At 38.0% G+C, this 27,474-nt stretch overlaps 1 protein-coding gene across 5 annotated transcripts in view; it reads right to left on the bottom strand.

The window, feature by feature from the left end:
• CLCN3 (chloride voltage-gated channel 3) overlaps positions 1 to 27,474 on the bottom strand; it is a 61,804-nt gene that overhangs the window by 28,039 nt on the left and 6,291 nt on the right. For 3 of the 5 annotated variants that reach the window (XM_077177313.1, XM_077177316.1, XM_077177314.1), the window contains exon 2: positions 22,454 to 22,629. In XM_077177313.1, the coding sequence (XP_077033428.1) occupies positions 22,454 to 22,613 (160 nt within the window). In that variant the 5' untranslated portion in view covers positions 22,614 to 22,629. Of the gene's footprint in view, positions 1 to 8,767; positions 9,026 to 22,453; positions 22,630 to 27,474 lie in introns of those variants that run through there. The other 2 variants (XM_054633774.2, XM_054633775.2) reach the window with 2 other exon arrangements.

Genomic DNA, 27,474 nt, shown 5'->3' with positions numbered 1-27,474 from the left:
TGCTTTGGATGCAACCCATGTTTGGCTTTCCTGGCTGCAAGTGCACATGGCCAGGTCATGTCCAACTTCTCATCCACCAACACCCCATTGCACTTGGTCTTGTTAAACATCATAAGATTCCCATGGGCTCACTACTGGAGCTTGTCCAGGCCCCTCTGGATGGTATCCCATCCTTCAGGAGTGTCAACAGCACCTCTTCGCTTGGTGTCATCTACAGATTTGCCAAGCATCACTCAATCCCTTCACCTATGTCATTAATGAAGATATTAAATAACACCAGTTTCAATATGGACCCCTGAGGGATACCACTTGTCACTTATCTCCATCAAAACTCTGAGCCATTTATACCCCTACCCTCTGGATGTGACCATCCGAGTAATTTCTTATCCATCTAGTGGCCTGTTCATGAAATCCATCTCTGTCCAGTTTAGAAAGAAGGATGTTGTGGGGCCCCATATCAAAGGCTTTACAGAAGCCCAGATAAACGATATCTGTAACCCTTCCCTTTTTCACTGATGGAATCACTTTCCCATAGAAGGCCACTGGGTTAGTCAGGCAGGAACCTTGGTGAAGCTGTGTGGCTATCCTGAATCTCAACATGGAACTGCTGTGAGCTGTTGCAATCACAGACTGCAAGCTTATAGACAGTAGGCTTCTAGACAATAAAAGCAACATTCTTCTTCAGAAAAAGGAAACTCTTTTGGGGAGTCAGTCACTCTAAGTCTTAAATGAACTACCTTCTAGAAAGGCAGCTGACTTTTGTTATCCTTCCATGCATGTAATTCCAAGCCTTGAGCACAATCCTTTCTCAGCAATCAGCTCTGGTATTGCGGGAGAACTGTTTCAACTGAAGTTGTTAAAAAAAAATGTGCAACATTAAAAGAAAAAAAACTGTAATAAGTACTAAGGTTAGCAGTTAAACACTGTACTTTGGGACACCTGATGAGAATGAAGGACGAGAAAAATAAAAATGCTACACAAAAGAAACCAGAAGAAAAGTGGATTCCAACACAATAAAAAGCTTTTATGTCTGAAGAAGTGAAGGATTTTTTTATTCTTTTTTTTTTTTTAATTTTAATGAGAACATAAAAAATACAATCCAAAATTGCTTGAGAAGATACTATGTCTGACAAAAAACCAACAGTCCTTACCATGCTGCTCTCCTGCATTTCTCTTTGAACATGAAGTTATACTCAGTGGCTGTTGGGTCTCAAGACTGATCCAACTTCCTGCTTTGCCTAGCTAGTTTCTGCCAATGGAACCACTAAGTAAAAAAATTAGAGATTTTGCTATACTCACAGAAGCTGCTTTATATACCAGGATTCCTCCCTGTCTTTTGTCCCTCGTTAAGGCAAGAAATATCTCTTCTTTCCTATTTTATAGGTGTGCCTCATATGAGCGGTATTCAATCTGGATTGATACTGGAACTATGCTAAACATGACAGAAAGCTGATTTATGCAGGTTACACACAGCAATTTTGAGGCCGTGCACAGTATTTTTAAAAGCTGCCTCACCTCCTGCAGGAGTAATCCTATACAGCTTTGTCTTTCTGCAACACAGGAGATTTCTTTCGAATTTGAAAATAACCCTGGAACACATGCAGCTGATGAAAAATGTGTTTTTAAATGAAAAATACCTGGTAAGTTTATAGCTAATTTATTTCACACAAGAAAGGGGTTTAAAAACATGCATGCTGCTCCAGATTCATGCGTAACTGTTCAACAATCCTCCCCAACTCTTTCCTTGTAGGCTGTGTTCCTTCTTTTCTCATGAAAATAATGAGAAGAGAAACAGTGAGATTTAAGACAAATGCTACATCCTGCGTAGTCAAACGATGCACGACAGATTTTTCTGTGGTAATCCACCACGTGATTATCTGAACAATTAGCCAGTATCACCTAGAGAACAAATCCCCACAGCTACACCCCCGCAGGAGAATAAGGTACAGAACTGAGACATGAACAGGCTTCTCAAGAGGGGGGCTATCAGAGTTAACAAGGGACCATAATCTTATGATAAAGCTTAAGACCCCTTCTATATGCTACACAGCACATGATATCCATCTTCTGAAGGCACATCATAAAATACACCATTGTCTCAAACTGAGCCTATATTACCTTATTCCATTTTAAGAAATGAGACATGTCCCTCTTGGGACATAATTACACAGTAAGACTGAGCTGATCTAATTGACTGCTGGCACACAAAGAGTAGATCTTGCTACCCCTATTTCTCCCCGCTGTTCTTGGTCACACACTCCCACTCTCACCCTTGGATCAGCTCTGTCACCCTTGATCTGACTGCACAGTAAACCAACCCAACGTGCTGATCAAACTAAGCAGACAAACTAACAACAACAAAAAAAAATCTGCCATTATAAGGAACTGGAATCAAGTTTCTGTGCTGCTGGAGAAGAAACAGAGCCAGTGCATGGGCAAAAACTGAGAGAATAGATGGGGAGCAACAAGTTCAGCCCCTTCCACAGCAAGGAACTGTCAGACTAGTTATCCTGAAATACATAAACGCACCCTTGGGCTCTTGTTAGATTTTAATTATAACTTTCTGCTGGAAACAACTCAAAACTATAAATATTAATGTCCAGACATCATACAGTAACATCTATTTCACAGAGCTCAAAAATCCCTAAGGTTTAGAAACATTCCAGAGTTGTGAAAACAACAACAGATAAACAATGCCAATGCTGTATTCAATGGCAAAGCAATAACAGGACCTAATTTCTCAAAGGTATTTCTCTACAAGCTATGTAATTGCCAACTCTTACAGCAAGAATAGTTGGTGCTGCTCACCCATCCCTTTTTCTAAACAACGCACAACTACATAGCATTGCCTCAGCTGCTGTTCTTATGGCTGACAGCAGGGCAACATATCTCCTTTGGGCTACTCCCAGTAGCTGAAAGGAAGAAGGAAAAAAATAAACACACTTCTGGGAGTGAAAATGAAGTTAGTCAGATTACAATAAAGGCTGAATAAGCTCCCCCTGACATGACCATCCAAATCTGCTGAGTGTTAAAATCAGCAGGGGCTGTAGCTTTCCAGAGGCCAGGTTCTAATCCAAGGCTTTGCTTCACCCGTGTGTCCTTGGGCATTAGGTGCCAAGGGGAGTGGAGGCAGGGAAGCACCCTGTGTGCAAGGCAGGCTGGAAGGATCACTTACGCTTGTAACAAAGAAGATTTGTATACACGAGGCATGTGTGAGCGCCTCAGCTTCTTTCTGTCACCATATTCAGACCTCAAAGTATGAGGCTTTCAATTAAAAAGACAAGAAACAATCATCAGTTTATTTTAATTTGTCTGTAACCACTCAAAAAGAATCATTAAGCATTATTTCCTTTTCCTGGCTAGAAGCAATTTTTACATTTCAGATCAGAAGCACAGCACAAAATGCCAGTGTTATTCGCTACTGTTGATGATTACTGATCTTAAAGTCTTTGTAATCAATTCATACATTCCACTTGCAACTTTGAATTTTCAGCATGTCTCTTCAGTTAGCTCTTCTAACTGCATCAAAGGCTTTCAAACAAAAACTGGTCTCTGCATTACAATCAAAATGCATATAAAATTGACACAACTATATATACACAAACAAAAAAAAAATCAGCTGGAAAAAATCTAATAAATGGGAAATAGGAAGATATGGAACAAGTTTTGAGGAACAAGGATAAGTTGCACTATTTACCAAAGTACTGCATGATAATATCATCTGCTCCCAAATAGGTCTGGGTTTAAAAATAATCTTTTAAAAAGTAGGAGTGAAATCAAAGTTCAATACCAGCACCTCTGAGTTAAACCAAGACTTTTGAAGATTTGTGTGCACCACAAATGGACATAGGGGAAAAAAAAAACCAAAACCAAAAAAACCCTGGGCTTTGATTTTTCACTTTAGGTTTCTATGATGCAGAACCAAAAAAAAAAGATTTACTGCTATAGATTTCTTTTCTTTTGTAGTCATAAAGGCAGATGTACTATGTTTATTTAATTATGTCTATGATGAATAGTGACTTCAGATATGCAAGTGAAAAGCTATTGAGATCCTCCCACTACTAAATTTACAACTTATATTTAAGATGAATAATGAGGAAGGAGATGAGAAAAATAGAAGGTATAAAAATATATAAAGTTAGAAAAAGCAAGCATTACAAAAGGGAAGTTATCTATGATCTAACAATGACCAAGGCCATCAGAGTCAGAATGCCAAGAATTTAGATAATTAGATTTCAAAGTGCTGCTGCTGCATTTCCATAAGAGCAACTTACTTATATGTTGTTTTAGAGGGCAAAGACAGGATTCAGCAAAAATAAGAATTCTGTTAGTATGATTATCCCAATCAGAGCACATTCAGGCCCAAGGAGGGCATAATCTTGGTCTGTTTATTAGCTTTCTAATATCTCAAATAATTATTAATAATTATCCAAATAATTATTTGGAAATAATCAAAAATTATTTCCAAAATTGAGAAACATATTCACAGAGAACCTTACCAGTTATACAGCACATGCAAACAGATAACCTGTAACTACCTAAATGAACTGCATTTACATCTGACAGTACTTCATGTTAATCACCAAAGTCAAATATGCTAAACTCATAATTGAAAATCCTTATCCCTCTTTTATACAAGGAACCTAAAAACAAAGCACAGCAGAAATACAGTGCCATAATTACACTGAGTTTCTCCAAGTTAGGTTTTTTCTCCAAGTACTTAGAGAATGATAATAAACTTGACCACATTTTCTGTTGTGAGCATCTAATTAACCTAGAAAAATAATTTTTTAACTCTCACTCTGCAACTAATATAATTTCAGGGTCAAGCTCTAGCTCTGAGCATGTGTACACAACTTTCTTACCCATTTATTTCAAAGGTCACACTGGTATTGACTTATTACTAATTCTTAAACATAAGAGGACCTTAACCAGAAATGCAGCCTAAAATGCCAAAGTATAAGTTTTATCACTTAAGAGCATCTGAACTGGCTCAATATACATCTGACTCAAAGTCTTCCTAGGCTATTATTAAACGCTCTCTGCCCCACAGTTTACAGTAACAGGTGAGGCTCCAGGTGGCTGAGAGGTTTCCCCTGTTACTATCAGTATTTTCTAAGCAAGAGAAGTTGCACCTTCATGGCTGGGGACTAGTGTATGATAAATGAAATAGTGACTTATTTTATCTTCCAAAAAAATTAGGTTTACGAAAACTAAGCCATCAGTACATCTGGCATGTTTTAATACATGTAGTTTTCACATCTCCTGGCTACTGACTCTATCAGAGATTATTAGTGAAAGAAAATTTCATTAATTTTGCTTGAGGACTTCCAATTTCTTAAATCTAAGACATGTTTATGTATATGCAGAAAATAACTAGGAGTCAACAAAGCCTGCGCCTACTAAAGATAAAGTCTTGCTTGATCTGGTAACCTGGCCACTATACATGTTCTGCTGTTGCTCAGATTTCAAATTTTTAAAGTGGGGTAAAATTAATGCTTATTTAGGAATAATAAAAAGAGGGTCAGGGGTAAGAGAATCAGTGTGAGCATGAATGTGAATGACTGGAAGACAAGCAGGATACTGATCATTCTGAACTTTCAAAAGGGTCAAGGTAGTAAAAACAATACAAAGATAAATCTGAGGGCAACACAAGTAATTTATTTAGATATGTTGTAGTATATGGTTTGGTATATGAAAAATTCTTACAAAAATGTACATGCCAGTTAATTGGGATATATGCAATCCTACATCAGAACTTTTAAACCCTTTCTGAGAAGTAGTATTTTTAACTCTTATTTAGTAGAGAATGGAGCAGAAGTGAACTGTGTTCCTGAATTTTTATTTGTGTGTCAGGGAGGATAAGTAGGTCTGGAATGATGCATTTGGTATCACATAAAAAGAAATATTAGGACAGCACAAGTCAAAGAAGCTCCTGGTAAGAAGTATTCAATAATATCTGTTTAGCTTTCTTTTTTTTTTAGAGACAGTAGTGAGTAATCAACATAAAAGACAAATACAATTAATAAATACATTTTTTAAATTTTTTTCCATTTGATGCTTCATCGTGTACTTGCACAGGGGAAAAAATCATCTTAATGCAAGTTAACAGATCAGGCCTTTAATAATAATGTATTATAATACTTTGTATTTCATCTCACTGAACATTAATGAAGGTCGTTAATTAAACCTCAAAGACCCCGGCTGATTTAAACAGTCATTTCATAATTGCTGAGGTACAGCTACTTTGGGTGAGCCACTGCAGTCAATTAGTGCAACAAATGCTTTGATGTTACACAGCAATTTTGCATGATGTGAACATTACTCTGCAGGACATATGAGTTGTGAGTATGTGAATAAGGGGAAAAATCACCAGCCTCTAACAAGTCTGCTTTCTTGGAATATCTTTACCCATGATCTCTGAGCTTGTTATCACAATGCTGTGAAATCTACATGAGAGGAAAATAAAAATCTTGGTAGCACACAAAGTAATGTGAAGAATTTACTTTCAATTTCTGGTTTTGTCTGCTAGCATTTTGAGCTTTATTTTAATAGCTGAATCACAATAACAGAGCACTGTGACATTGTAAACCAGCAGGAAATACTCACAAATTTTAGTTACATCTATTCAAACAAACTGGTCTGGAGTCATCTTCTTATGAGACATATTGTTGTGGTTTGATAAGCACTTGAAAAATTCAGAATTGCAAAAGATTTTGGTAACACTATTCAGGTCTTGGATTTTTTTTAATCTAAACTCACTAGAGCAAGCCCAAAAAGCACAAGTAACATTTGTTTTGAAATACAGTATTAGAATATGGGAAGCACAAGCCCTAATAGAATTCCGTGGAACTGCAAAAATGACAAGTCACAACTGGGAATTGTTTTGCTGGCCCCCAGCAGCGTCACCACAATGGAACTACCTAGCTGAATCCTCCACAGCCTTCATTACAGTATTTGCAAACATTATGTTTAACAGCAATACTCCAGTGTGGCACACGCCACTTTGCACTGCAAATATCTACTTTTTGTATTGTAAAAATCAACTAAAACCTGTTATTTTCCATACAGCTGATCACATTTCCATGTCTAACTGTAACTGCAGAGTCTGAAAGTGTCATGTTAGGACTGTTTTGCAGTTCTCATATTTAAATCTATCACAAATCTAAACTCACAGAATGGTTGAGGTTGGAAGGGATCTCTGGAGGTTACCTTGTCCAAACCCCCTACTCAAGCAGGGCCACCTAGAGCTGTTTTCCCAGGACCATGTCCACATGGCTTTTGAATATCTCTGAGGAAGGAAATTTCACAATCTGACCTGTTACAGTGCTCAGTAAGAACCTGTTTGCAGATGTTCAGAGGACACCTCCCATGTTCGTGTTCGGTCTGTGCCCATTGCCTCTGGTCCTGTCACGGGGCACTGCTCAGAAATGCCTGTCTGCACCTTCCTTGCACCTTCCCTTCAGGTATTTATATTCAGCCTTGATAAGATCCCAAATTCACGTTTTGCAAATCTTTTAAGAAAACACTCGCCTCAATTTCTCAGAAGTGGTTCCAAAATCTGACTTAGGTAGTGTAAAATTTGCTTGTGTAAAATAAACTGCATTGTAACTTGTTGATGTTCTTAAGATATGCTGAAAAACATTCTAAGAACCATAAAAAGACAACAAATAACCTTCGATGTAAACTACTAAAAAACAGATAAATTGTCAGATAAAAATAAATGAAAATAAATTTATTTACAGAAATAAGAGTTTGCATGGACATGCAAACCAATAAATTACATGTAGAGAAAAAAATCATTTTATGTAAATCATCTCTCTATTCTCAGCCTACTCCTCTCTAATGCTTACGCCAGCAGCTATAAATGTTGATAACTTTCTAATTTTAGATTGCCCAATTTAAACAAAAGTAGGAATTCACTACATTTATTGTTTTAAATACCACATTGTGACCCTCCAATCCAAACAAGAAAACATACTTATATTCTCATAATTTGAAGGCATAACTTTTATTCCTGCTACACCTTCTCAGAACAAATTAAAATCTTTACAGAAGGTATAATGCTTTGAATTTACAGTGAGAAACGAAATATAAGCTCAAAAGAGGATTTTTTTTTTTCCCCCTGAACACTGATAACACTTTTCGTTCTAGATCTGCTTCCTTACAAGCAACAGTGTAAAGAACCTCCCTCTAAAGTACCAGTTCCTTATGAGTTCATCAATATTTGCTGAGCTGACACATGACCATTGCAGAGCTTTCCCTTGGCATAGCAAAGGCGGCAACAACCAGTCAAGTCTTAAAACCAGGTACGGAAACTTCAAGGCCAGACAAACACTGCTCCTATTCATGCTAGTGGAAGGCAGGTAAATATTCTATTTAGTAACCCTAGCTAATTTGGTCGTAGTCAAAGACAAGCACAGTTTTTGGAAGGTTTCTTTTTCTCCACGAGATGGCTTTATTGATTTAAAAAAACACACACACACACAAAAACCCGGGAGGGAGCGAAAGGCAAGCCTGCCACATATCGAAGATGGAGTCACAGGGCGATGAGATGCGAAGCAGGACTGATCTGCCCGCAGAGAAAACAATCCCTGACAACACAGGAACCAGCCAGAACTGAATTCTCCTCCCACAAAAGGCATCGGGCAGGCGAAAAAAAGCAGTTCGATAATTAGCAAGCCTTTACGTCCCCGTTTCAAACGCGGACAGCGCTCCTGCACGTACAGCTATGCAAACAAGTAACCCAAACGCCAACCCGGCATACCTCGTTTATGCAACTCCCGGAGCGGAATGCCGTCTCCTCCCCCTCCATCGTAGGGCAAATACGGATCGGAAGAGACATCCATGGACGTGACGAACGCGAGGCCCGCCTGCCGGCTCAGGAGGGCCGCGGCATTCCTCACGCAAGGGCGGCCGCGGGGGCCGCTGCCATGTTCGGCCGGGCCCGGCCTGCGCCGCCGCCGTGGCTCTGCAGCGCCGGGCTCTGCGGAGCGGGCTCGGCCCCGCCGCTGATGTCAGCGCGGGGCGGCCCCGCCACCTGCGCCTCCCGCCCGCCACACGGACGGACGGACGCGGCTCCGGCCGCACGGCACCGCCACGGCGCGCACGGAATGCCCGGAGGCAGAGGGCGGAAAGCGGCCGCTGCAGCTCACGGCAGAGCCAGCCCCGCCGGCAGAACGGCGGGAGGGAGGCGATCGCACAGGTGAACCCAAAGCTGCCACCCCGTCAACAGGTGAACGGTGGGGCCCGCCTCAGAAAAACAGGCGAACCTGCCGCGACAGAGCTGCCCGTAGTTCCTGCACCTTCCTGGAACCACGCCCGCTGACACTTCTAAACACCTATAATCGCATTTTATCTGGAAGGGAAGATTCATGCATTGCTAGGGGCTGGGGAGAAGCCTCCTTCCTAGGCATTTTATTTACTCTTTTCTAACATTAAAATTATTACCTCAAAGGAACAACAACGTTAACCTGCCAAAAGCCAACCCCTCTGAGCCACAGGATCAGCTCACCCCACTTTCATCAACCTCCTATGCCCCATTCACGCAGAACTTTCAGTCCTATAGCAGTGACTGACAGATTTGAACATGTGTCATCAAAAAAAATTAAACAAGAATTTAATTACATATCTAACAGAAAAGGAATAGTGTCTCAATTTTTTGTGTGTGTGTGATTATTCTGGTATTACAACTGTGTAACATCCATACTCACACTATAAAGCTTGGGGTGGGGGTGGAAGAAAATGTAATAAACACAAGTCCACACTTAGCTTGCATTACTCTACACATTGATAAAATGGTCTGAGTCCCTTAAAAGTCACAGGCTCAAAATAGGCAACAGCCCACATGAATCTAACCAAGGCATTCATGTGATGCATCATCAAGCCGTGGCTGTTACAGCACTGGCAAAGCCCAAGCACTTCAAACAGCCGGGATCTAAAGACAGGAAATCCTACACTGACTGCATGCTTCCATTTGAAACAGATACTATTACATATTGAATCCATATACTATTTTATGTTTAATGTTTGATCTTGTCCTGGTCCTATCTTGCAATTGCTGATAAGAGCAATTGATAAGAAAGCTATTTTATATGAGATTTCCATAGCTGGTCCAGTGGTAATGAAATACATACAGAACGTATGCATAGTTTCTTCCTTTTTTTCTCCTTCAGCAGGTAGCAAAGTTAAATATATTGCATGCTTACGTCACAAGGCCAGCTTCCACTTGATTCACACAGCAAATGAGGAATTAATTTTATTGTGTATGCCTTTGCACCTCTGTAAGTGTGAATCAGTTATTTTAGTTTTCAAATGTATTCGTTTCTTAAATAATTTTCCATATATATTCTTAGGGAAAAAATTTCTCTTATAAGCCAATGTTACAAGCCAATGTGTACTGCAAATGATCATTTTGAGGACAGACTAGGACATAAAGAAATGTTATGTTTACTTCATAGGCTTCTAAATATACTAAATGTTAAAAACTATGTCTCTGATACAAACATTGAGAAAATGCTGGCATCTCTATAGGTGGAAAAACAAGTGAGAAAACGGGGGGGAAATGAGCATATAGTAAAATACGTTTCAAAATTTCATAGACTACCTTATCTCCAAGACAAAGGGAACCTTTTAGAACCTCAGTTCTAAAAGACAGCTCCATTTGCTATCACCTATACAAACAAATGCTTTTTTAAGTGGCCTCCCACAAACTTTTTAACAAAAAACCCAGAATCTTTAGGATCTTGCACATGCAAATCTTTCAGAGCCATTATGCATTACCACCACTTATTTTTGCCTGTGAAAAGACAAACCTAAGCACCTGTTATAACTTCAAATTATTCCTATCCCTTATTTCCAGAGAAATACAACAGAAATCCCTGAACATTCTTAATTCCTTACCTCAACAGAACCTGGAAGTAGTCGGTAATCTTATTGTAAGGTTCTAAATAAAAAGTCATTCACAGCAGGAAGAAATACAACAGTTTCTGTAACCTGAAGCAAGAATTATTACAGAATGAACCGTTAGTGCATTTATTATATGTCAATTATATATGACAACACTATAAATTCAACTTCATACTTGAGAGAATATGAAATAAAGGATATAAAGGACTTGCATGAATAAAGTCTGGAAGATCATCTCTACTTTAGGAGTTTGATGTGGTTACTGAAATTCTGGAATGTCTTAAAACTGATAACAAAAATCAGTCACAGCAAAGAAATGGCTCACTTGTTGGCCTAAACCTGTTCATTGGACTAAGGCAAATGCAAAATTTCTGCCCAAGATTGAAATCCAGTTTGAGCTGGAAAAGGTGAAGGATATAACTTGTTCAAGAGTATATCTGATCAACTGTGGGTACGAGGGAAAGTCATAACAAGTCATCTGCAGTGAAAAATAGATGACTTAATATTTGCTACATGAAATTTCAAGAGTCCACCTAATACTAAAAAAGTATTCAGCTTTCAAAGGTCACTGCTTATAGACTGGCTGCCAAATACGGCCCTTTGTCTACTCTTAAAAGGCAGAGCAGTGATTTTCCCTTCTCAGTTACCAGCAGCTTGTGTTATCATTGTTCATACCCATCATCACTGTGTGTATTCCCTTTCCTACAATACCACGAAAGGTGATTTTAGTTTTTGTGTTGTTTTGGTTTTCTTAAGAAAGAAAGATACTATGCACACTAACATGATAAGCAGTCTTTTTCTTTGTAAATATCTAAACACTTATGCAATTTAATCTTTCCAAATTACTCTTTTTCTACCTTTTCTGAAAAAGTGCATAGCTTGAACTGACAACTTTATATTCCAAAGAGTGTGTCAGTTATTTCTGTTGTGAAGTTCTGCAAATTCCAAAATTATAGTCATTCAAATGGTGTCTCTAGCTAACTATGTATTTTGGGTATTACGGAGTACAAAGTATTATGAACACTTGTTGTAAGGCCTAAAGCAAGTTTAACAATACCCTTATTTTAAGTGGCTGAGAGCCCCTTCAAATTGCCAATTTGCTACATATAACAGCTCACATGTAAACAGCAGGTTTGTATAGCAGCTTGTTTTCCAAATGTCATTGCAGTGATTATAGCCTAGGTCTGAATCCCAGAAATCCTCCATGCCCAAATAACTTCACACCTCGGAGTGCTGCCATTGTTCTCTGCAGGCACATGCTGTGGTTAACCATAACTCAGATGCACCTGTCTTTGCAGAAGTCCATTGTTCTGAAAATACTGGAATGTACGCAGGTGACACGCCTTTAAGGCATACTAAGAATGACAAAAGGCACTTTTATCCTCTCTCCACACTTTGTCTTCTCCAGTTTAGGGAAAGAATCATATTCAAGGCAAAGTATCTGACAACATAAAAACAAGTCAGAGGTTATACAAATCAGTTACACCCAGGGAAATATGTTTTGAAGGGACAAAACAAGGCCAATGAAAAGAAGGGAAGTACCACAGAGGTATGACAGCCTGCTTACCCAAGCCTGCTGGAGGGAAGACCTTAATTCTGAAGCACTTCCCACCATTTCATATTAAAAGGGAAGCTAGGTTTAAAGAAGACAGCCAAGCACTGTGCTACATATAAAATGAACATGCTCTTGCTTCTCCCAATTACTTGCTTTGTTTTGGTGACAGACTGTGTAACTTTGTCGTACCAGATAATGAAAATCAAAATCATGTCTTTTATGAAATTACAAATACAAGTTTTGGAATGCTGAATGGTTTCATCAGCATAAAAACAGATGCCAAAAACATGACTGATAATTACAAATGTTAGTGTGACTGATGCAAAAGATTTTGGTGATTCTTAACTGTCATTTTCTTTCCTATTATTATTCAAAATTAAAGCTTCTCTTTCAGCAGAGCTAGAAGATAATGTTCTCCTAAAAAATGCTACATATAGAGCACTCACCAAAGTAGCTACCATCTTCAACCATTCTAAAATACCTTCTCTTGAAGGGGGAGAAAGCATCTGTTTACAACGGAGTGCCCAAAGTATACATAAAATGTCTCAAAACCCTCTGTCCCTCATCATTACTTTTCCTTCCAGCTTTAGTCTCCTACCAATTTCTCCCAATTTCTTCTTTCATTAACCCTTTTCTCAAACCATGCAGCCAAATTAAGCCCAGGTCTAACCCCTCTACCAGACTGACTTCTCTTAATGTTTATTATCTTGCAGTCCCTTCAGCTTTACTTTGTTCATTCTGCATAAAACCATACAACTTTCTCAGATGGGTCACACAGAGCCTTCTGTTAGAATATGAAAGATGATGAAAGGACAAGCACCGTTCTCTCAGTTCTAATTCCCAGACATGGTCCAGGATGATATAAAAAGAAGCAAGCACAGAAGATGGGGAGGAAAGGAAGAGAGTGAAAAGAAAGTACAGTTATACATAGCTTCAGATTGATACATAGTAAAAAACAAGGATAAATTATTTTGAAGCATTGTAAATTAGAGTCTTGAACTTCATTCCTTCATTGGCAGTGTACAGAATTCTGTCCTTGATCAGTGTATCAGGCTATATATAGAAGACTCTGTTACCATTACCATCTCATTAAAAGCCTCAATAAGGCAGACAGATAACAAAATGAAAAAGTTTAGATCAAATGTAATGTAAAAGCAGAAGAAAACAAATTTATAGCATGTGCTGTTGAGTAGTTTAAGGAAGATGGGGTTTAAGCAACACAGAAGTAAAAAAAAAACCCAGAATAATGTGCAAAGCAGCAATACACAGTAAGATTTTTCCCTATTTCCATTTTATTATACAGAAAAAAATAGCTTCTTAATCACACTTTCTTTTTTCGTAATCACTTTCCCACAAATTTGTTACTTAATTTTGCTCACAATCATTTCACCCACTAGAGAACATTTTAGTTCAGGTTCACACCTAATAAACTCACTTTTTACTGGCTGACCACAGGTTTTTGTATTATACTCCTAAAGTTTTGTATAACTTCCAATGGTGCTTTTATTCACTGTCCAGACACAGAAGGTGGTAACTGAAGTCAAACCCAACCAGCAAACAGAATGCAGTAGAACAGGTCATATAGCCAAAAGCATGTTGTGTAATCAATTCTGAGACTGACTTCCCCTCAGGGAAGTTGAACCCTCACTGCCAACCAGGGAAACAGCAGTAAAAGTTTCCCACTGCTATGCAAAACTTCAGGACAGGAGAAAAAATAGACTTAAAAAGGGGGAAATAACAACATAATGATGCAGCACTAACACCAAAAACCAAAAATAAACTGTGGGGGAGGAAGAAAAAAAGTTTGGTCCCTAAAGACTGGTTTGACATCTTGGCCCAAAACACCCGAAGGCAAGGCTAGACTCTTTCCACTTCTTTCTGGGCCTGCCTGTAACACTGCCTAATGTAACCCAGTGAGGCTGGAAGAAAAGACTTGACATCAACAGACTACACATAGCTACCAGGTGTGAGAGGTGTGTGTTAGTCTTTTTAGTCTTTGGGGTTTTGTTTTGTTTGGGGGGTTTTTGTTTGTTTTGTTGGGGTTTTTTTCTTGGTTTTGGGGCTTTTTTTTTGGCTGGTTGGTTGGTTTTTGGTTTGTTTTTTGGTGGTTTGTTTTTTTTTTTTAATTGATCTGTTTTATACTGACATCAGAAATATCTACTTCTCTGTATTAATCATGTGAGGAGGACTTATAAGAAAAGCAAGCTATTTTCTACAAACAAATTGCTCTCTCTGATTCTCTAAGAGCCTCTTAACTACCACTAAGTTTTTTTTTTCCTCTACTTTTTGTTTACAGGATAGGCTTTTACTAAGAAAAAAAGTACTGCTGCATTTTCACCTTTGCAAACGTGTTCTCACACCCCAGTTTGCTAAAGCTGTACTTACAATGCATCACCAGGAAGATTTGGCATCCTTCCCTGAAGTTCACTTCTCCCCTTTCCCAGACTAGCCAAAATTCTGCTGCAGAGATTGTTCTATTTTTTCTCATACCTAGATGCATACAAGGATTTAGTGTTATCTGCTCCATTGCCCTTATTCTGTTTTAGGGCTGTTCACTGTTGGCCACTATTTCCAATGTGGTGTTTGAAGCATATTGAGGGGATAAAATTCCTCCCTAGGCACAGCACTGTCCTGGCTCTGGCCCCACTCAGTGGGAGGGCCACGACACAACATTGCGTTATTCCATAGCACCTCACACCATGGCCAGGGCAGGGAAATGGGACTCGCTCTAATTCCCAAGAAGGGTATTCCTTTCCAGTTGGGAAAACATGGCTGCAGTAGGGTTCAGTATGGTCAGGTGCTGAGGTGAGAATTTTTGCATGTGACTCATTCTCTTTTTTTGTACACATTTGTTATTACTATTGTTGCCGTCACTGTTCGTTTTCTTATCCCATTGCTGTTTCCATTAAATTGTTCTTATCTTAAGCTGTGATTTTTGCCTCTTGTTCCTCCAATTCTCCTCTTCATCCACCCACAGAGGTGGCAGGAATGAGGGGGAAGGTGGAGCAAGCAGTATGGTTTGGAAGGTCTCAGTGGAGAACTAAACTGAGGAGTACCACTCCTAAATCACAACAGCCATATATATATATATATATATATATATATATATATATATGTTAAGCTTACCTTCTATCTTTGAGAATATTACATCTTCCTCATAAATAACAAGCTTTGTGAACATAGTCTCAACAGCAATTCTGTATGTTGTTAATATATAATATTACATTATGCCAGGCATATTTGAATTCCATTAAACTATGGGCTCAGTACTTAGTAGTGGTCAGAATAAATTTATTTCTAGGATATGACCATCCTCCAAATGTTGTGTGAAGTTCTGACCTCTCCCTTAAATTAGAGATATTAGAAAGGGGCAGTGAAGAAGATCCAAAGGATGGGATAGCTACAAGGCTGGATCAAGCAAATAAGAAGACCTCAACCTGAAAAAGACATAACTGAGGAGAAGATAAAGTAAGTAGCAATGGAAATATAATTTTCAACATCTGTTCTAATAGCAGTGACAGCACCACGTAATTCATGTGTTAATCCCTGTTAATTTCTACATGCGTATGGCCACTGCGTGATAGGCTTATCGGAGTATGTGTATTTGGCACAACAATCCTAGTTTCAGGTCACCCTGTCCTAGTTTCATATCAAACCTTTTCCTATCAACAGCAGTTTCACTTCAATAAGCTAATAATACCCCCTAAAAATTTTGTATCAGCAGAAATATTTTCTGCAGTTATGACTGTAGATGAAAACTAAAAAACACAAAAGAGAGCTTAAGCATTTATGCCACACGGGTAAGTGACAAGGAGATCCACGTGTCAGCCCATGCTATCACATGGGCCAGTGTTAACCTAAGTAAGACTGGCACTTATATCTGTTCTCAGCAGTATTTATACCTGGATTTAGGTTCAAAATAAAGAAAATAAGGTGGTGCTTTACATAAAACATAGCTAAGCTGTGAGAGCCTGCAAGGGATGGTTTGGGTGCTAAAGAATTGCATTTGTGAGAAAAGCTCCGTTCAAGAAAAATACACTGATAAAGACTAAAATTAAAATTCACCACTTAGACAAGAGGGGCCATCAGCTAGACAAAAACTGCTCTACAAGTACTGTGGTGCCTATCTCTTACCCTGTTATTACTCTTCCTTAAGCACTGACTTTTAACCCCTGCCAGACAGGATGCTAAGCCAGGTAGATTTGTGGTTTGACTCAGTACAGCTGTTCTCATGTTTCAGAGATATATCATGATAGACTCTTTCAGAATAATATTTCTGTTTAATCCAAGCACATGAAAAGCTTTCATTTTAAAATGTTGGTAAGCAAGAATATTCTCAAAGGCAGAAAACAAGACTACAGCGCAACATCAATTTGGGTAAAATCCTATCTGCCCTTCTTTGGCTGACTTGAGAGAACAAATCAAAACTAAAATGAATAAATGAAATATTATCAAATCTCTATAAAAATTGTCTATTTAGTTCCTAAAGATTTTATAGACATATTATACTGAATTATTTTATTTTAAATTTCAGACTCATCTTTCCACATATATGCCATCACAATTCCTCTGTTTTCATTCCTCCACTTGACACTATTCACACCATTTGTCTGGGAGAGGGACATACACATACTAACACTACACCAAGCTGTCAAGTTGGGAACAACTTCCTCAGCAGCATCTGCTGACAAAGCCAATGTGCTTTAAGCACTTCAGGAGAGCTGCAGAAGGAAGCCAACAAAATTACATAATATCAGAAAGAAGGAAAGAATGGATTATTAGTACTATAATTCATCTTCTTCCAAGCATCAGGCTCATGTGCTAAATAAATCTTTGGCAGGAAGGACCAGTGAGCCCACTCAAGGACTGTTAGTAGGGTTGACAAACAAGTCCTTGAAGAGCTGACCATGGTATTTCTGAGATATTGAAATGATAATTACTTGTTTTCAAACATATAAGAGAACACAGAACTACTTGGTTACTAAAACTCTACATACACATTGCTGTGTATCTCCATCCCTCAGAAAGCCTAATGCCTGAACTAACGCTATAACATCATTACAGGCTGTTCAACTACAACAATATCAAGTGAATTTACATTTTGGACAATAACTACAAAGAAAAACCCAACCGAACAAACATTAGAGTTCAGGAAATCACTAGCATAATAAACTCACTGAAAAACTCACTGAAATTCACTCATTCGACTAATGACATCCCATTAACTAAGATAAAACTTTTTTTTTCTTAAACTAAGAATCTTCCAGTCAGCTGGGGAAGAGAAGGAGTGGGGGGGAGAGAAGGGGTGTTGACAATAATTTTTAAATCCTTGAAGAAGAATTGTGTTAATTAGCACAGTTACCCATTTAAACATAATGTATAACAATTTCTGTTCCAGAGAGGTGGGCAAAATCAACTTCATGCATTACCATTAAAGTAGAAGAAATCATGGTTTGATACTATCAGATACGCTGTGTTTAGCTGCATTAATACTATGGAACATGGGCAAAATGTCTGTAGCCTAACTACAATCCAAGAGAAAAAAAGTAAATTATAACTAGTTACTGACAATTTTATTTCATTTCCTTGCATTCTATCAATTAGCTGAGCCTCATGCTTGTCCTTGTGATCACAGCAAGTCATGCTACCTCATGCTTTGATCTGTACGGCATCATTTGGGGGTGAAAATACTTCTTACAGCTCAATGGCAATGAGCTCCTTAATGCACATATTGCTAACTTGGAAAATATGCTGTATGCAACTTAGGAAAGTGATATGTCAAACTGTCATAATGACTGTTCAGTCAAGTCAGTTTTATAAGACATGGATGGAATGAATGGATAATAAAAACAATGTCAAAGGTGCAAAATTACTTCAAAGGCTCTTCTTCATATCAGCTGTGAACAATAGGAAGAATCCATTAAGTCAATTTCCACATATAAAGAATACAACAGGAACAGTAAGCTATTTTATTCTTCTCTTTGTATTCTTCCTTCTATTTATAAAGAGCAATAGCTAAAATAGAAACAAGTATACATGTGAAACAACATTCACATGTTGCTGGAAAAGATAACTAGCTCTTGCTCAAAAAATTATCCCCCGCTGTGGTACAAATGTCTTGATTAGACTGAACTGCCTGCTCTTGCTGAAAGTTGCGTTCCTCAAATAATGCCATAATATTAGTTCTATAACTACTATAAGATTTTTTGTGTTGGTATTTAAGGCACCAAAAATGGACTGTTTAGGTCTCTCTCTTTAGGCAAGGGACTCCAAATCATGGTTAAGGAGGTTTTAGGGGAGATAGAGAGTTTTACACTATGACCTGTTGGCATATTCTTTTCTTTTTCAGTGGCAATGAGATAGTAGCAAGGAGCAGAGTAGCGGCTGTAGCAGCAGCTTTTGAATTGCCAGTTTACAGGTTGTCATACTAAGGTTAAGTATTGCCAATTTTATGCTAACACCATATGTCAAATTGTAAACTGTCTCCACACTGAACTCACAATATAAGCAACTAAGCTCCTTCAGCTGAAACAGGAATCTCTATAGCTACCAAGAAGAATGCAAGCTCATTCAGGACTCAGATTCCCATAGACAGATCAAAGTACATCGAGATGTAAATACCAATGAGGTCATTTGTTTGCAAACCATTTTTACTGCAAATAAGGTTTCATCATCTAATTTCAGGAAGTGCCTTGAAAAAACTGCAGTCTGACAACAGTACAAAAACCCACCTTCTAGTGAGCTTGACCTTCACTTAAATAAAAAACAGTCAAAACTGATGCAGTCCTCTCTTATCACATAAACAGCCCCCAGTTCTGAAAAAAATTATGGAGACCTCTGGGATGACAGGATGACAGGCAGCATCTCTTCAAGGCAGGGCTTTGGTACAGGCCATCCAAGCCTCCACATGCATGGCCATCTAATTATTTAGCATGTTAAAATACACTACCCTCAAAGAATTCACAATTTCATAATACCCATTTGTTCTCCATAACACTGCCACTGAAAATCTGTAGGATTGCAAAGAAAACAGCTACCAGGAAGCATAACAGGCATAGTACATATATAATTACTATACATATATATGTATTTGGTTTACAATGTTACATCATCACAATTTCTGTATTTTCCTCATATGAGACACTGAGAGACAGGTCACATACATGCTTTCAGATCGCATTAAGAAAAGCAAGATTGCTGCACAGCATCAGTTTTAAGATCATGGTGATTACCCAACAGAGAACTATCCACAACCTTCCAAATAAGATGATTCTAAAAAGACAAATTGCTATAAACTAAATATTAAAGAAACCTAAGAGTCCAGGTGACAGGAGTTTCTGATTACTCATTTCAGTTAATGTTCATTTGCTTAATCCAATATAGTATCAAGGAATTTCCCACATTAGAAGTATATGAGGCTAGCTTTCTTTCCCAACATCATCCAATTTCCACATGCTTTCAACAGAAGGCATATTCACCACTGTGTAAGAGCTTCAATGGCTTTCTAAACCTCAGTTAAGTACTTAATGTGAGTGGTAATGTGAATAGCAGTACAGTGCAGCTTTATAGAATTGCTGTCCTGAGAGCCAAGGGACTGAGCAAGCCTAGTGAAATAAGCAGACTTTTTCTGTTAACTTACTAGCCTCTGAATGAGGGGGAAAGACTACAATTACTTTAGAAATTCCACATAGTTCTATGCAGCTTTTAATTTATCCACATTATTTCCCCAATTCATTTGAACTAGAGATATACTGTTGTCATTTTGCTAATGTTGCTAAGATACCAGGCTTATAAATTCTTCCAGTCCCACAGACTTAAACCACACTATATTTTTTAAATAGGTGATCCTGATTTTGGCAGGGTTCACCTGCTAAAGCACAGAGTTAGACCCGAGGCCTCTGCATTCACATCATGCTCTAGAGAGCTGCAGGGCTGAGAAGCATGTAATCTTCCAGTTACTGGGGGAGTCCTGCCCGTCCTCAGGAGGTGAGAAATGTTCCATGTTGTCCATGTTGAATCCATCTGTACTTGGACTTAATGGAACAAAAATATGGCTAAAGAATAAGAGTATTTAAATAATAGTAATAATAATGCTAAGCAAGAATTACAAAATGGGCACATGCAAGAAAGCCCTTGTTTTGTCTTGTCAATGAGATTTGCTGTATAAAAAAACACAGAAGAAAAAACACCTATCTCATTTGGACACCTAAGGAATGAGAAACACAGATGTTCACCTCCTGAATGGAAGTTTATGTGTAACATTTTTCTAAGTATGTTCTTACCACCCAAAAAAGTAAACTAACATCAGATTCTGATCTACCAGTAAGATATTTATTATGATTTGCTGTACAATAAAACATTTTCCTTGTATGGAGACACATAAATCACCATTCACTTAAAGAAAATTATAGGGCTTATTGCTGCCTCTTCCAAGGAGTCCAGAACTGGGGCAAGCAGGGAAGTCATTAGCAAAAAATTCAAGTTCCAGGAAAGAAAATATATTCATATTTATGTACCAACCCACATTCTGTTACTTCAGGGTTAGAACAAGATGAGAGCTGCTGGCACGTGCAGCAATGAGCACTGATTTTGACAATGCAAACAAAACAACCACCTCATCTGTTTGGACTCAATTTATGGATCTGATTTCACAACAAGTAAAGGGCAGAACAGTGGCTCTGAAACTATTTATTTTACTGTAAACTCATTTCTCCTTCATGCTTGAAGTGATGGAAATTATTTTTATGAGCAATAACTGGAATAGCTTCAGAATAGTTTTCAGTGTAGGTTGTAAATATTATGATAGACAAGCAAGGCACTCACTTTATTAGAAGTGCCAGATACTTAGAATAAAGAATTATATACAGAAGCTAGCTGTTCACCTAATAATTTCCCAGCTCTTAAGCACTGGACTTTAGCATGCTGGTGTTCTCCAAGTAATGCACCAGAAGGAATATGGAGATTGAAGGTGTGCTGGCTTGTGATACCTGTATTGGTATAGAAGTTAAACCACTGCACATTCAAGATATCTAATTAGAAAGAAGGAATACAAGTGAGAAGGATGCTTATAATGATATGGCACAACCATCTAGTACAGTGCCAATATCCAACTGCTAAGTGCAGCAAAGGCAAAACATATGGAGGAAAAGACACTGCAGAGAAGGAAAACAACTAAATGCTAATGGGAGAAAAGGAAAAGGCAGTAAAAAAGAAAAAATTCAGGAAGCAGAGGTTGATTTTAAACAAAGTTAGAGGAAGTGACCAGAGTCTACATTTTACCAAGTTTAGTATCTTTAACAGGAATTACTTTCTTTCCCTCCTTCAGTTCACCTCTTTGACTATTGCTAAATGAATGTTAATACTTTCACTGCCTGAACTGTTTTCTTAAACTAAAAAATAAGAGCTCCCCAGTTCTTTCTTCTTTGTATCACTTTGGTGCTTTTATAGTGTTCACTGTTGAAAATTTTTTTACAACTTTTTATCTAGTCAAAAATTCAGCTCACATTGTGCTTTCTGTTGCTTCTAACAACACTCCTACTTTTGGCTTTTGCCTATGCTTTACAGAGGTGAAGCTGAATGAATCAGAAGAGATTTATCTCTAGAAGTAATGATTAAAACAGCCTGTTAATTTTTGCATCAAAGAAACATTGGAGACATGGAGACTTCCAAAAACCCACTGCAGAGAAGAAGGACCAGGTACCTGCAGAATAGCCATCCTTTTACCTGAGAGCAAGTTTTCATTTGTCACAGCATGTTAATATCTGCCCTGTATGAGAAGTCATCCCACACAATGTAATTGTTAGGCAAGCAGACAGAAGAATGTTCAACCCCTTTCAGGTTGAAAGCCTCTCTCTGAAGGACAGATTAGCTTAACAGAAAGGGTCAGATTTGCTCATATAAAAGCAAAACAAAATAAAACCAACAAAAAAAACCCCACCACGACACATAAAAACACAACCCAGAGAAACTTTTAAGCTGAGATTAACTTACCAATGGATGCATCACCATCCAAGAGATTGTCATCTTCAGAGGTCTGAAAATCCATAATTACACCTGCTCCATCTAAAAGCTCCTCATCGCTGCTTGCACTAGTTATACTGTTGTAACTGTTTCGATAGTAGCCTCTATGAAACAGCTGCTCAGACTCCATTTAGCTGCTTTAGAACCTGTATGTATACACAAAAAAAAGTTATTTCCTATTTGAATAGTCAAAAAACACTAAGAAATTTATATCAAAATAAAACAAGAGTATTTCATGTTTTGGGGAAAATCTTTTATGGTGACAGTACTACTACAAGTTACAAAAAGGTAGCAGCAATACAGAACAAATATAACCAAACAGAAGAACAGAGAGTAAAGCAGGATATCTTACCTGTTATGACTAGAGAGAGCAAAGAAAGCAATGAGCACTTGGGCATAGCATATAGTGGAAAAGCTAATTAAGTAGAGTGCAGGCAGGACGTACATTGGTAAAGGAGAACAGTGAACAAACAGCTACATTAACAGCAGAAAAAGCATGTAAGGCTGTGCAGTTTTCTGCAGTCTAGTACCACAGGCACTTTTCTGCTCTCCAACGTCAGACATCCTGCTTCTCTTTCAAGCTCTACAATTAAAAGGTCAAGCACAGAAGCGAGTCAGCTGAGGGAACCACTTCCAGTGCAGAGACATGTCTATGGAAAAGGCAAAATAGGCCAGTAAAACCCCAGATTTTCAAGACATTTGCTGACAGCTGATCCAAGCAATCAGTGAATCTCCAGAATGTGCTCTGTTATCCCACAAAAACACCTTTCTGTATCTCAAAGGAAAAACAAAAAAGGCAGCTAAGGCTTGTTATTTTCCCAGAAGGGGGGTAGAGTGAAAACTTTAAAGTACTCTTCCAGATTACAAATTTGCTTTAAATAGTTCAAAATCAAAAACAACTAAAAAACCCCAACAACAAAGAACCCCACAAACACAATCAACACAAAAAACCACAAACCAATAAAAAACCAGAATGATTGATCTTAACAAAAAAGCTCTTTTTCAAACTAAGAATCCTGATTACTTAAAAAAAATCAGTGTAAAATTCAATTTTTCTGTTCAGTACTAACTACTAAGCTAAAAGGCAGTAATCTGTCCTCTAACTCTCATACATCTTCCAACAAACCCTACTAGAGTACAGCACTTAGTGAGAACACTATGCACCCATGAAGCAAAAAGAGATGTAATGAACATTATCAACACAAGCTTTACACATAAGAATACAGGAGGGAAAAGTGGTGACAGGAACCAAAGAGTAATTTGCTGAAAAATTCTGAAAATAATACAGAATTTTAAATGGTTTAACTGTTGAGAACTTTCAAAAGTAACTATTTGTTATAAAATAGTCAGACTATATACATATAATCTTATTTTTAAGTATCCTTATAGTATATTTAAGTATACTTATTTAAGTATTTTATCCATATTCCAAGAACAGAAAAATAAAATGACAGAGATACTTCCCATACCCATTCTTAAATTAAAATTTTAACTTGTATCCATATATGTATGGGAGTCTATGCCAGAACACCTGCCCAAAAGATGAAAGCAGAATTAAGCTTTCATCACTAAATTCTAAACCTCCCATATTAAATTATTTTAAAATCCTGCATATTTTTTAGTTATTAAATAAACCTGCCCTTCAGAAAGAAATTTTAACCTCAGAAATTACAAGACTTTTACAATAGTTCTAAAACAAAGGCCATGTTTCGGCAACTCTTTCTCTTAGTCTCACCAGCGTGAAAATTACATTTCCATTTTTACCACAGACTCATCATATCTAGCTTTCATTTATTTATTCTGTCTGCAACATGAAAATATTTAAGCAGGATGAGACCATCACTCATCTTCCAAACTCTGGGTTTGGAAAATGGGTGAATGAGTTGTGAGGAATTTCTCACTGTATTTTTTAGACCACTAGCAGATTATTTCTTAGCAAAAAGGCACCAAAAAATCTTAACACTTCAAGTTAAGCTCTAACCACAAAAATTCTTAAGAATACTCAGTTATTCACTTGAAATTTAGGGAATGGTTATGCTAACCTTTACAGAAATACACAGGCAGATCATTCTTTGTAGCACTCAAAAAACCCCATCAAAACCTTTTTTTCTTTACTGTGATGCACTGAGACAGCTTGCCCAGAGAAACTGTAGATGCCCCTTTCCAGGAAGTGTATAAGACCAGGTTGGATGGGCTTTGAGCAGCCTGTCTAGTAGAAGGTGTCCCTGCCCATGGCAGGAGGGCTCCAACTGGATGATCTTTAAGGTCCCTTTCAACCCAAACCTTTCTTTGATCCTTAGGAAAGGATCTTGGTTAATTTTTAGGTCATCTTTGGAAAAACAAAGTTAGGAAGAAACACTGCCAGTTAACTGAAGCTATTTGAGTTTTAATAACAAAAAAAAAAAAAAAAAAAAAAAAAAAAAAAAAAAAAAAAAATTGAGTTTACGTAGTAGATTCCCAGTGCCTTGAAATAGAAGACAAATATCCATAGGTAAAGCTTAGATTAGTTTCACTCACAGCTGCTTCCAAAATAAAACCAACATGCATGGAGGAAAGAGACCTACTCAAATATGAACAGAACACAGATAACCACAGGAAAAGATAATACTTGTAAAGCACAGTCTTAGCTTTAAAACTGCAACAAAACCTCTCAGTATTCATATTTATGTTCTACTGAATCTTAACAATCTTAGTTAAAAACAATAGAACAACAGCCTGAAAAGTTTCTTCAGTTTTATGACAAATACCAGGAGAGAATATCATCACTATAGACCTGATCTTCACAAAAGCAGAACCTATAATAAATACTCATTTTGATACTTCTTTTTATCTCCTTAGCTTTAAAAAAAAAAAAAAAAAAAAAGCCAACAAAACACCAACTAAAACCTGAGAGTCAAATTACCGGATGAATACCGAACTCGTGCTCCTGGTCATATGATGACAAACATTAAGGGCATTGACTTTAGTTGGTATAAATTATTCAAAACCACTGCATCTACACTCCCTAAAATGTCATAACCAGAAAGATTATGGCTACCCATATTGTGACAGCTGAAGAATTGCACCCACTGGCACAAAGATATCAGCCTACCTGATGGAAGGCATTGCTTCTTTCACACCCAGTCACTAATGGGAGTACTTTTTAATGGCATTTCACATTTACCAAGTTACTAATGTGAATACTTTAATAGCATTCAGCCAAACTGGCTGGATTAGCTGAAAACTCCAACTTAAGCTCACTAAACTAACCCCATTTATGGATACATAAGAAAAAACTGCTATCAGAGTTGAAGAGTAGTCTCCTGCACAGGTACACTAAGTAACAAACAGCTCCATGAGTGGTAAAGTCTTGGAGGGGTTTTCAGCCAACAGTTTAAAAAGAAGGAGAGAAAAGAAAAAGAAAAGCTAACCACATAACCCTTAGCATGAACCTGAACTAAGTATGAAAGCAAGTATGAATCAAAAGCTTCAGCTTCACAGGCAGGTAGGTACTGGTCCTTAGTCAAATCACAGTAAACAACTGTGTCCACGGCTGCTGCTTTGGAGCAAGCCTAAAATACATGAAAGATACAGTACTAATTTCTAAACCAATGGGTCAGTACCTACAGGTGTAAATATTCAGTCCAAGAAAGAAAAGATCAAGAGTTCCCTCGACAAAAAAAAAATAAAAATCTCTGGTGTCCCTTCTGTGATCGTATTCAGATGAGAAACAACATTGCAACTCGTTAAAACAAATGAAAGGTAAAACCCATCCTCCTCTTTTGAAGGGCAGGAACTATGACTGCAGTTTCCATTGTAGACAATGTAACATCTGTTTGTTGAATCTTAGGTAATTTTCTGTTTGATGAAAAGACACTACAGCAGTGTCTCTTTACAGTTTTTAAAGGCTTTTGCTCCTTTTTAATGTGGACTTGTGTTGAAGTCATCTGAGGGTTATACAATGGAGCAGAGCTTTTACACATCACCAGAAATTTCATTAATCATACTACTTTTCTTCAACTTACCAGAAAAATGTACTGAGCAGTCCCTAACTATGTGCACAGATTCCTAAACTCAGGGTTACACCTGAGTTGAGAATCTTTCAGACAATTTCGTTCAAGTTCAATATAGTTCAGGATTGTCAAATTGGAATGTGAAAAAGCACCACTATCCTCAGCTTTACTCCAAGCATCTTCTCAATAACAACAGCAACCACTGATTTTTAAGGTCTGTATTAAAATGTCTTTGGAGACACAATAAAGCCCATGAGATCAAGGAAAAAATCCTATAGAGCTCTCCAAAACACAGCACAGGCACAGGACCACTACTTGTGAAATCTTGTGGGGACCCCTGGTGGTTCTTGGTCTTTACTCTCCCTACTAACAAATTTCCAGCTTAAAAGGAATGAGAAAGACACCAGGTAAACAGGAACATATCCCTTGTACTCTGTCAGAAGTGACAACCCTTTGGTCACCAGAAACAAAAAAGGCTGGGCACTCCTCTTGGTTTGTGCAACTGTTGAATCCCAGAAGATAAGGGCTAATGTGTTATGTCTCAAACAGTGATAACTGGATGGCTGTGGAGCCAGCCAGGGATCGTTGGTAATAACAGACAATTGTTGGTACTGGCATGAGTAATAACAAGCTTGGCTGGAGAAGAGGCCATGCAGAGGTAGGGCAGCACTTCCCCGGGACAAACATCCTCGGTCTAGTTCCAAGAGAGACGCACAACACAGTACAGTGCAAGCACAGGAATGAGGCCAAGGTGTGGGCACGGATTGTAGAGAGGGATCAAGACTATCCCAGACCCCTGAAGCTCTCCAGCCCATTTCCAGAAAGGTCTGAAGAAATGGACTGCACACAATGGGTAATTTGCACAGAAAACAAGAAACCTACCTTCCTGGTGAGGAAACCTATCTATTCAAAAGTACCCCCAGCAAGCCCAGGAGTGCCCCCAGGACCTTGGACATCTCATCAGCTGTACTGATGCTGGACTAGTGATCTCTTTTTCTC

The sequence above is a fragment of the Agelaius phoeniceus genome, chromosome 4, assembly GCF_051311805.1.
Source record: "Agelaius phoeniceus isolate bAgePho1 chromosome 4, bAgePho1.hap1, whole genome shotgun sequence".
Lineage (NCBI taxonomy): Eukaryota > Metazoa > Chordata > Aves > Passeriformes > Icteridae > Agelaius > Agelaius phoeniceus.
Note: the sequence above shows the minus strand (reverse complement) of the source record. Positions and strands in the feature narration are given on the sequence as shown.